Here is a 12,407-nt window from a genome sequence, read left to right on the forward strand (position 1 = left end):
GTTGGTGCCAGTGAAAAGCTTCAAGCACCACGAACCTTTTCCACCATTTACAGACAAGAACATCAACAGCACATCCTCATATTCCACCGAGTCGTGTCCTTTAGCCCGAAAGAAGCTAAATGAGCTGAGCTGCGTGAGAAGTGCTGTTTATGCAAATGAGCCATGCGTTTAAGTTTCATTTCTGTAAAATGTAAACGCACGTGCGCAAAACTGCATTAAACACATTATTATTCGCAAACGGGCTGATGTGGCTCCAGAGTCGTTATGTTTTATATATTGTAAACTTTAGCAATGTAAAGTTTATTTATGCAGAATATTTTAATTAATAATCTGCTGCAGTGTCACTTGTACAATAGTGTTTGGAAACGTTGGGTTTGATCTGCAGTGGATTGTGGGATTAAACCTCAGAGCTCCTCACTGCTGGATAATAACATGGATCTATTGAAATAAGGAACATCCTGAGCTTCTTCTGCTAAATGAGCTCATGGTTATGGTTATGGGATGGTTAACAGAGTTAATGCAAAGATGAGCTTGAGTTGAGTTGTTTTATTTATGAATGAAAAGAAGGAAATATGTATTATTTATTTTATTTTACAGTTAAATTATTTATGTAATTAGGGTTTTTTGTAATCTTAAATTTTCCTATATGAACTGCTGACCTCTTACACTTCAAATTTAAAAAAAAAGGACCTTGTGGAATTTGGCAGATTTGTTTTTGCAGTTTTCAGTTTTAGGGGGTTATTTGTTCTTGAAAATATATCGAGATATATATCGTATATCGAGATATAGCAAAATATATCGAGATATATTTTTTGATCCATATCGCCCAGCCCTAGTACTAACTAATATCCATAACACAGAGGATTTAAGTCCAAAAATCACACTTACCATGACCACAATTTACCACAGAGCAGAGTACTCCTGAGCTTTCAAACTTTTTTTTTTTTTTTTTTGAAAGTCTACAGGAAAAATGAAAGGGAAGTGCACTTCCGGAACAAGGCTTGGGCGCTCACTGTTGAGCTCCATTCCCATTCATTTTGTGGTTTATTAAGTGATTTTATCCTCCACAAACCAGGAAGTAATGCTGCTGTAGTTAGCATGCTAGTTGTTGTTAGCATTACTGTGACAGCCAACTCTGTCTCTGAGAGTTGTGAGAAGTGCTTATAAATCACACAGTGAATAATTAGGATGTTCACAATGCATGAGGTAAGTGAGGAATAACTCTGGACCACTGCAAACTTCACATGAAGTGTTTCTGTTTTTAAGGTTTTTAAGACAATAAAAAAATAAATAAAAAACTGGTACAGCGCCTTTAAAGTTATAACACACATTCTACTCTCAAGTTCTCAAACTTGTTTCTACATCTACTTGATTTTATTTATTTTTTTACTTTCGGAACCAAATGAAAACAAGACTAGGGCTTCAATAACTGATCAGATATCACTGTGAATAGAAATTCTGTAATCCGACCCTACTTTCTCAGCAAACAAGATACAAATTCCAGCAGAGGGCGCAGGGGCTCAAAATCTTAGTGTGGAAAATGTATGCACTCAAATGATCCTAATAATGTGAATGGACTTCCTCCTTGATCACCACCCGATGATGTCACAAGGTGGAACTGAGTGATGTGAACTGTGCAGAGAAAGACTAAACTGCAGGATTACTGAAACATGTGTGAATGAAACAATACACAACTCTTGAGATGTTTCTGAGGAGGAAGCAACACTTTATATTGATGTGTTACTCACCTGTTAAGACGACACAGAATACATTTCAACTACTAACAACTACTATCTCTACTACAACAACTACTACAACTACAGACAGACAAACCAAAGGTACCCCTCAGGAATGAACTCTGAGCGCAATTTTAGAAGCATTTGCAGCAGCAGCAGCAAAGCTCAGGGAGAGTGAGGAAGGGGAGAGGGGGAGGGACATATTCAGTGAAAGACCAGTCACAGGCAAGAACTACAGGAAGACTACAAAAGGACTACAAAGCAACTAACACAGGTCTAGGCCAGGACAAGACCAGGACAGGACTGGGGCTAGACCAGGGCTAGATCAGGACAGGACCAGCACTATAGGCAGACTACAGAGGGTCTACGGGGGCAGCAGTGTTACCTGTCTGCCTGAGGAGAAAGTGAGAATGACTCTGGAGTGAGACAGGTGGCGCTAGCGCTCCTAACCCTGTCCAGAGCGGGCTGTAGGTCACTACTCCACGGAGAGGACAGAGAAACAAAACAAACAGGAAACAGTTTAACATACGACTGTGTGACTTTAAAGCAACACTGCGTAACTTTCTGGAGGTGGCACGTCACCTGCGGGACTCCATGGAAATAGAAAGTTAACTTAAAGCCATACTTCAGAACATTCTCCATGGAGAAAAATATGTTTTATGCCATACTGTGGAATTTTAGTTTTTAATTTTAATATACATTTCCATGGAAACAAGCAGGGGGAGGCCCTCCTCCTGGCCAAGTAAGAGTCAGGTTTGTGGAGATGCAAGCCCACTCACAGTAAGGACACACTTTTTCAGTGCAATAAACATAAATGCTTTTATTTTAATAAAAGTCTATAATTACACTGTCATATAAAAAATGTTATTCATTCATATTCATATGTTCAGTAAAATAACTGTGACTATTTAGGAGTTCACATTACCAAACAGATTTCTATTCAATCTCTGCTCATCTCAATTAGGGTTGGACAATGAATCAAATGCATTTTATGAATACATGCTTTTAATAATTGAGATTTATAATCATTAATAAATGGAGGATTATTATGAAACTAGTTTAGTCCTGACTTTCTTAACTCACTTCCAAAGCATAATTATTTTAGCCTGACTAAGGGAGTACTACACTATACTAGATATGTTAGATATTATGTAAATGAGAAAAACATCCATGAGACAAATGAACATTGAGCATGAACATTTGTGTCTTAAATGAAATATAAAAAAGTGCATTCACATGTGAGTAGATTTGTTCTATTAAACACTACATCTTCAGTGTTAAGCCACAATAACAGACAGTCAAATAGGGCCCTCGTGTGGACATTTATTATTACTACACTTTTCTACACCTTAACTTGAACATGCCCAAAGTCAATACCATCTTCCTTATTTCACAGCATGTACAGGTTCATATGAAAGTGAATGGAGGAGTGACGTGATAGGCCAGTGTTACCTGGTGTGGAGGCACTCTGCACTTTTGCCTCGCTGTGATTGGTGGAGCATGATGACCTCACTGCAGTTACCATGGAGATGAGTAACACATGAGGAAGTGGGAAGAGAACAAGGTGAACCGACGCCAGTCCAGTCACAACACTCACAAACAGGGATGGGCCCAGAAGGATTTTGGAGCCAGTACAGATATGCAGTACTGAGGATGTAAACCCACAGCAAGGCCCACAACTTTATGTAGTAAAGCTCCAAAATGATTATACTTTTTATTTATTTATTTATTTTTTAATAATAACATGTATTTATTTATTGTATTTATCTGGGAAACTAAAGTGTTAGATGCATGAGAGTGTTAACCAGGGGTGTTCAAACTGGTCCCCTACCCATTTTTATTGGCCCAGTTCAGCCTTCTACCATTTCTACCATTGTAACCTGAATTGATACTTTGCAGCTGATGTCATCAACATTCTCTAGGGGTGTGAAGCTAACTAGAGGCATTGCTCTGTCTGAAACTCTCAAGTTAGACTTTAATATTGTTTTAAAACCATCTGATGAGAAAGAGATGATTTGTGCTTTAAACAGGTCCCCCTCAAATAACATCACAGTCACATGCCAGCTAGTATTAGTCAACAGTGTTTCAGTCCCTGTGACCTTTTTGTTGAAAATTAAACTCCAAAACAGGATCACGAACACTTGGACTGATCACAGACTTTTGAAAATGTGCTGTTTGGATTTAATTTTACTTGAGTTTTATCTTAAAACTTGTTTGACAGTTTTTTTGTTAATGCATGCCTTGTGTCAGCATAGTAGCTGCTGAACAGTCCTCCATAGACAAACATGGAGAACACCCCCAGCGTGATGCCACTGCAAAGTATCAGCATCACCACAGTGCATTTTAACACAGAGCAAACTGTGTTTCTGCACTCATCTGAATGATCCACTGTGCTGGAGGCATGTTTGAAGACCACAGCCCCCTGATGTAAACACACAACTCTACTTTTAACCCTCTCCAGGCAGGCGTTGCAGATTTGCAACAGCTAAATGCCAATTACCTACTTACTCCACATCCATATTTTATGAGCTTTTTTAACTCAGGAGCCTTTTCTCCCATCCGTGCTGATAAACGTGGGCGATGCAGACTGTGCAAGAATGGCTACATGCAAACGACCTGCCAGAAGTGCAAACTACTTTCTTTTTTTTTTTTTTACAAAGGATAAAAAAGTCAGGATTGTATATTGCTACCCAATATTATAATTTTCCCCAAATATCAGATTTTTCCTGATACTAAAAATTAATTTGAGCCTGAGAGGGTTAATTCATGTCTCTTGTATTTCTATTGTTCCTCAGGAGTCTGTTTAAAAAGACTCATCTGATGCAGTGGGACAAACTGTGACAGATACATTATGGGCACACAGACTGGGGCAGTGCAACAAAATATATGCTAAATATTGATAAATAAAATAAAATAAAATAAAAATCTGATTGGAAAAACAAAACAAAACAAAAAAAAAAACCTCTAATATTGGAACCGACATGTCAACCATAAACACAATGGAGTGAATGTACTGGATACACAGGCCTCTATACTCTACTCTGAGAACATCTGTTGCTTAAAACACAGATAGTTGTTATGTTAAGATATTTTCAGTGAACAAAGTGACTTCCTACGATTGCTTTTTTTATTTCATGGACAATAGCACAAAACTACTGCACCAAACCGCAACACACAAAGCAAAGAATATGGCACAAACAGACCCAAATCAAAAGACTATAAAGTATTTAAAAGAAGCAGCTACGACATCTCATAACCACAGCTGTGTTCTGTGCACTGACAAAGGCTGAGTCCACTAGAATATGTTTTCATTCTAAATATGAAGGATTTACACTGGCTACATTTACAGGCAACGTCAGATCACTAGAGTTAGCAGATAAACCAACGCTGTTATGTTTATATCACAGTAGAAATGTGATCAACACCTGGTGACACGTGTCCATCATTTGACTGTTTCACATGGATTTAGCTGAGACTGACACAAATGATTTGGATTTGAATCATTTCATCTCATGCTGTGCAGTGGTAATGTCACCTACTGCATAGTTCATCTCTAAACATTCTAAGTCAATTTGGAGTGGACGAGTTTCTCCACTCCTAGTTCTCCAAGTATTTTTACACCATGTGGTCTTACACTAGCTCTGATAAAACTCAGGATGAAACTGTTTAGGGAAGGTCACATTTATTCACTTATGATATTTCTTTTCAGTATCACTTCTTGGTTAAAGATTATCTATTTTCGATACCAGTTGTAGTATCGATTAGTATCATATTTTCAGTACTTTTGAAAACCCTATCCTACTTTTTGTTTTTATTTTGGTAGTTTTACTGCACATGTTTGAACGATACGGAATTCTTGATTTTTGCATTTTCCTGCTGTTCTTGAGCGTTGCATTGCAACTCTGTAATTTCCCCATTGTTATAAGGTTTATCTTATTTGATCTTAAATCAAATTACTCACATCAACTGTTTACATGACATATTCATTATCTGATAACTCCAGAAATCACATCTGGTTTTTGATGTGCATGTTAATGTAGCCAGTTGTATTTTCAGAACAATTGAGAAAATGTTAATTGGAGAAAATATTGAACAATGCAATCTCAGTAAATTATTTAAATACAATCTGGCCAGTATTTCAAACTATTCAGTCAGAAAAGTTAAACATTTTAAAAGGTCCTATATAATGCAACATTCACTTTTGCGAGCTTATAATGTTATAGAGTTAGAATGTTGTGTCACTAAAAACAGAGTTGTGTTTTGTTTCATTCACACATGTTTGAGTTACTCTTTTTAGTATCCTTACATCTCCAAAGCTCAATATGCTCTGTTCCACCTCATGATGTCATGAAGCAGTAGTTTTCAAGTTAACAGCTCCTTTTTTCTTTAGCTCAGTGGAGATTGGCAATTCCAGGGATGAAATCCTTAAAATGATTCTAGTGAAGGTGCATAGAGATTAAAAACATAGTGGAGCACATGACATCACAAGGTGGTGGAACTCAGCTTAAATGTGCAGGTTTGTGTGTTAAACGTGTGTGAATGAATCAAAACACACAACTCCAGGTGTGTTTGTGATGAGGAAACTTCATTAGAACAGAGACCAGAACATAATATGGGCCCTTTAATTCATATCAGTGTGGACACAGCCTCTTGAGCTGAGTCCAAATGTCCACACTATTCCCCACTTAGGGCACTAGAGGCCACAGCATTTGTAGGAGTGTCCGAGTGACCAGCAGGTGAAAAAGTAGTGCAAAATTTAAAAAATTTCCCACAGTGCACCTTGAAAAGTAGTGGGCATCAGTGGTGACTAGGCCTTTAACTGGACACAACACAATTCCCACATTTCAGACAAAAAATCAAATAATCCAGTCAGTTTGCCTCTGATCCTGTGTGACAGTGTCTGCTCTGATCATTATTTATGACAGAAATCAAATTTTATCAGGGTTTAGAAGCTTTATTTAATTTTTTATTTTATTTTTTTGCCCAGACACTAGAGTCACAAGACCCTAAAGTAGTGTGCTATGTGTCTGAATGGCTCTGTGAATGAATGCACTAAATGATCTACTAAATACTGTGGGCCAATGTAGTGAAAGAGGGGTTAGGTTGGACATTCAGACACAGCCTTGGTTTAACTCCACCCTCTTGCCTGTCATAGGTTAAGCCCCGCCCCTTTCACCTCTCACTGATGGTAAAGTGCACATGACAGATTTTCATATTTTTCTAATTACCTCCACCAAGGAGGTTATGTTTTTGCCGGCGTTTGTCTGTTTGTTTGTTTGTCTGTTAGCAACATAACTCAAAAAGTTATGGACCGATTTTGATGATTTGGAAATGTGAAAAGGAAGAAGTGATTTCATTTTGGGGTGATCTGGAAGAAATCCTGGATTCTGGATCACTTTGAAATTTTAGTTAACATTGTGGTAAATGGGGCCAAAAATTTTGTTTCTCAATATCTCGGTTAATTATTGATCAAACCCCATGAAATTTGACTCAGGAATGGACAATGGGATCCTCTTTCATATTCCAAAGGCTGATCCGGATCTGATCCAGAAGACTGATTTTATCGCAATTTATATAAAAAATGGGGGTAGTCCTTGGCGGAGGTCTGCGCTCTCTGAGTGCTTTTCTAGTTCTGACTTGTTTTGGTGAGATAGTACCTGTGGTCATTATTTATCAGAGTTTTACATCTGTTAAGTGAAAGTCTGAAAATTACAAAAACTACAAGAAGTATAGCTGAGTTCTAAAACAGAACACCTCTACCTATATCATCAACACAGAAAACTCCAAAATGCAGAGATCATTTAAGGAAGGAAGGCATTTTTCTGACAGTTTAAAGAGTCAGTTAACAAAATAACGCAGTTGTCATTTATTTCTGTCCGTCAAATAATTTAGACATGTTTTGACCCTTGTTTAAATCATGGTAACAGTTATGGAATTACCTCTATGTATATCACATCTGCTGCTAATGTCAGTCAGGAAGTCTAATTATAAACTTCTAAAAAATTGTTGAAGTAATGACATCAACTAATGAAAAGTGTAGTCAAACCTGTCATATGCACTTGTATAGGTTTAACCCCACCCCTCTCACCTGTCATCATGATTTTGCCCAGCTCTCTCACCTGTCGTCGACGTACTCCTGTCTCCCTCGGGGGTCGTAGTGTCGGTTGGGGGAGCGGGATCTCCGGCTGTGAGGAAGCTCATCATCCAAACTCCTGAAAAACAACAACAAAGTTTAGACTAAAATGTTTCTCCCTTTACATTACGGTGCCGTAAACGTCATCACAACAAGGCACCGCATGCTGTGGGCCCCTCCTACGAATAGCTGTACGTCACACCAGAGCAGAGCATATTTTTTGTGCCAATGTACCAAAATGACTACGTGACACTGCTGAATCCCACGTGTATCACCGATTAAAGAAAAAAGAGCTGGAGAAGGAGGTGTGCACGTCACAGTGGAGGTGAAAGTGGGGGGGGGGATTGGAGCAATGACGTCTTGAATACAGGAGGATAAAGATGACTCAAACATGCACCAATCACTCTAAATACAACTTCAGAGGGTCAGTGAGAAGAAACCACTATAACATGGTTAAAAGCTCCAAAAAGTCAGTTTTGCAGAGTAGGTCTCATTGATTGGAACAACATGCACACAGCCATGAGTCATACTTCAACTTGTTTAAAGTGAAACAGTATGTAACTTTCTGGAGGTGGAACATCAACAGCATGATTCCATGGAAATCGAAAGTTAAAACCATACATTCTCCATGGAGATAAACACATTTTATGCTATACTGTGGAATATTATAGCCAAAGGAAAAACATTTCTATGGAAACAAGCAGGAGGAGGCCCTCCTACCAAACACATTTGTGGAGATGCAAGCCCACTCACAGTAAGGACATCTGTTTTTACATGTTTTTCAGAGCAATAAACACACTCGTAATGAAAAAAAACATGCTTTTATATTGGTCTACTTTGGGCAGAAAAGTTACATACTATGGCTTCAGTAAAATAATATAGAGTGTAACTCATGTGTATGTGTACATGTAATTTAGCATGTACTGAAAATTGCTCTCAAATGTAGGAGTCAGCAGTACTCAGCGTGTAATGTGTTGTGTACTCACTGCCAAACTGTGTGATACAATCTGTCACTGGACTTTTATTGTAATGCCATATTTTTAAAACCTTCACTAAAAACGCTAAAACACACACCTCAGTGATTCACTTTTTCTTGCCTTAAGTTTCCAAAAAAAAAAAAATCTCAATATATATTTTTTTCCAAATGCGTCTTGCTGAATGCGCTGTGTGTGTATGTGTATGTGTGTGTGTGTGTGTGTGTGTGTGTGTGTATGTGTGTGTGTGTGTATGTGTATGTGTGTGTGTGTGTATGTATGTGTGTGTATGTGTGTGTGTATGTGTATGTGTGTATGTGTGTATGTGTGTGTATGTGTGTGTGTGTGTGTGTATGTGTGTGTGTGTATGTGTGTGTATGTGTATGTGTGTGTGTGTGTGTGTGTGTGTGTGTGTGTGTGTGTGTATGTGTGTGTGTGTGTGTGTGTGTGTGTGTGTGTGTGTATGTGTGTATGTGTGTATGTGTGTGTGTAGCTTGGTTGGAGCAGACATAAGGGAGTGTCCCAGGTTTAGCAGCAGACTCTTGGCTCTGCTCTTTGGCTCAGATCAGTAAAAGCAGAACTGGCAGCACTTTGAGTCCTGCACCAGATTTTCATTACGAGATGGGTTCTACTCCTCTCCATCCAAAAACTCACTCATCTTTAGAATGTGTTTGACTATAGAAAAAATACTCCTGAAAGGTGTCTAAAGATCCACAGAAAAGTACAGGTGAAGTGTAAATCAGGTCTATCCCAAGTCTAAACCAGATCTAAACCAGTATATATATATGGACATAACTAACGCACTTGCCACCTCGTTCCAAAAAGGAAGTGAGCACGGGGTTAAGCTCTGGTTGCAATTGACTTATATACTGAAAAATCTTCACCCCTCTCTGTGTCACTGCTGCTGTGAGCCTCAACATTTTGGTCGTAAAATGTTCATATTAACTCGCTCTGTATGGGCCTGTTGTGTTTATTTTCATTAGTACTCAACGCTGTGTGTGATGTCATTTCCATTATGCAGTCTATGGTCTAAACCAAAACTGAACCAGGGACAAACTAGGCCTAAACCAGGGCTAAAAGAGGTCTAAAACAAGGACTCGATCAAGGCTAAACCAGGGCTTAAGCAGACCTCACCTTTGAGCAAGTACACTGGATGGTTTGGACCTGGTTCTTTCCTGTTATTCTTGATGAAGGGACACAGATCTGGACTGGATGTGGTGGGACTAAAAGAGGACTAAACCAAGTATAAACCAGGTCTAAACCAGGACTAAAGCAGGTCTTACCTCTGGGCAGGTACGTTGGGCGGTCTGGACCTGGTTCTTCCCTGCTCTTCTCGATGAGGAGACACAGATCTGGAGCGGATGTGGTGTGAGGGAGTTCTTTGAGGATCGGGGACTTCCAGAGTAGAGCTAGTCTCCCTTTGCCTCTCTCTGCCTCTGGACTCTGCTGCTGGACAAACAAAAGGGACACAGTTATTTAAATTCTTTATTTACTTACTACCCGTTACACCTCTGGAGTGTAGGGCAGCAACAAAGTCTCTCCATTTATCTGAGAGTAAATAATTATAAAGAAGGCTAGGGATGTTTACTGAACTAAATCAGGACTACATTGGCCAAGACCATGGCTGGGACATATCATTTCTTTTAAACTGAAAGTTTTAGGAAATATGGCCATGCCCTGTTGATACTGTGACTAACACCTAAACATGGCCATAACACTTTTGATCACAGGATCCTGAAAATATGTTACTTAAAATCTATGTTATGTTTTTCTTGAGTTTCAGACCAACTTAAAACTTTGCTTATGTGTGTGTCTCCATAGTAACAGGTGAACATTCTAGCATAGAGATCCATTAGGAACCCCCAGAATGATGCCACAGCAAAGTAAAAGTAGAGCTGAACCAGGACTAAACCAGGAATAATCCAGAACTAAACCTCGAGTACACCAGGACTTATCCGGTACCGTCAAAGTTTATCTTTAAGCTGTGACTAGCATAGAACTGGACACTTAATGCTTTTATTTGGAGCCAACCTCTCCAAATGAGAAGAGCTTTTTGAATCGTCATGTTGGAGCAGAACTGGCTGTTTGTGGAGCCCTTCTGTTTCGAGGCACAACAATCTGTTAAAGTTATAAATAAAGCTCAGGATGGCTCCAGATCTGTTATAATCAAAATCAATTATTTTGGTTTAAGCGCAGCTCAAAGCTCACAGCACGATGAGGCTGGGCAAAGTCTTTCACCTTTTAAAAGTTTGTTAAAGTGATTTTCCCTTTTACCACTATGCTACACTAAACTGAATGGAGAAAACGAATAAAACGAATAAAACTAATAGCACGTTATAGAGCTGCTCGATTATGGAAAAAATAAAATAAAATCATTATAATGATTATTGTCGATCAATATTGAAATCACAATTATTCAAACGACTATTTTTAATGCATTTATTCAGCATCTCTCTATCAAAAAAATAAATAAATAAAATTATTGATTATTTACACAAAGCTTTTAAATTGAAACTAAATATAGGCTACAGATATGTGATGTATAAAACATAAAATTTATAAAATATACTTTGAACATGAAATAAGGCATAGAAAAACATAAATCTCTGTATTAAAAAAAAATAATAATAAGCATACTTATTTATATTAAAAAATATCCCAAAGTAAATCTTGTTCAGCTAAATCATTTCAACTCGATTATGTGAGTTTGGAGATCATTTGACACACTAATCGAATCGCAAATCACAATTAAAATTCAATTAAATGCACAGCCATAGCACATGTAGCACTGTTTCCTATGGGTGGCACATTGGAACCCTAATCCATGATACAGGAATGTGTCTGGAAGGGCATCTGGCATAAACTTGTGACAAATCACTCCATTACTGGTTCCCTGTGGTAATTCTCAGATGAAAACAGGAGCGACTCAATGACTGAAAACAAATATTGCAGGTTTCAGATGACATCACTACATTCTACAAGCAAATAATATTTAATACAGATGGAGGCAGCTAAAATGAATACTGTTTAACTGCAGAGTTTTGTTGTAATATAGCCTGGTGTTGGGTTTTGATAATTTGCCAATCCAATATTTCATGGTAAAGTAAAGTGTAATCAATAGGAAAAACTGGCTCTTGCCCCCATCTGGAAGTAAGACATCATCACATTCTAGAACCTGAAAACCACCAGTTGTGAGTGGATTAGTCAGACTCCAGTACTTCTGCTGTAAAAACTCAAACCAACTGGTAGTTTTCTGATTCTAGAAATGTGATGATACCATACTATTTACCCTATTGATTACATTCTACTTTATCATGAAATATTCAGAAAGTCCAAAACGTGTTGGCGTGATTTTAACTTTACCTGCCATGTGGTATAAAAAGCTTTTAATTATTTTGTACTTTTTGAGTGTCTCCGTTTTTTCCTACTTTGTATTTGAGACTGCTCCCTGCATTGAAGAGCACCAAAACGACAATTCTGCACAATTTTTGTATATCCAAGTAGCACTCCTGCCCCCAAAACTATTCAAAAAGTAAATTTACAAATGTTGAACCTGATTATTTG

The 12,407-nt window shown here is 38.1% G+C and overlaps 1 protein-coding gene across 1 annotated transcript in view; it reads right to left on the reverse strand.

Moving 5' to 3' along the window:
* The window catches only part of LOC110169166 (regulating synaptic membrane exocytosis protein 1-like), a 101,952-nt gene that overhangs the window by 12,148 nt on the left and 77,397 nt on the right, over window positions 1-12,407 (reverse strand). Inside the window, exons 18-21 of the mRNA XM_055162468.1 lie at window positions 10,127-10,292; window positions 7,856-7,948; window positions 3,189-3,248; window positions 2,122-2,211 (exon numbers count right to left, since the gene is read on the reverse strand). Of these exons, the coding sequence (XP_055018443.1) occupies window positions 2,122-2,211; window positions 3,189-3,248; window positions 7,856-7,948; window positions 10,127-10,292 (409 nt within the window). The remainder of the gene's footprint in view (window positions 1-2,121; window positions 2,212-3,188; window positions 3,249-7,855; window positions 7,949-10,126; window positions 10,293-12,407) is intronic.

The sequence above is a fragment of the Boleophthalmus pectinirostris genome, unplaced genomic scaffold (genome assembly GCF_026225935.1).
Source record: "Boleophthalmus pectinirostris isolate CB_2022bp ecotype Guang Dong unplaced genomic scaffold, ASM2622593v1 HiC_scaffold_5, whole genome shotgun sequence".
Classification (NCBI taxonomy): Eukaryota; Metazoa; Chordata; class Actinopteri; order Gobiiformes; family Gobiidae; genus Boleophthalmus; species Boleophthalmus pectinirostris.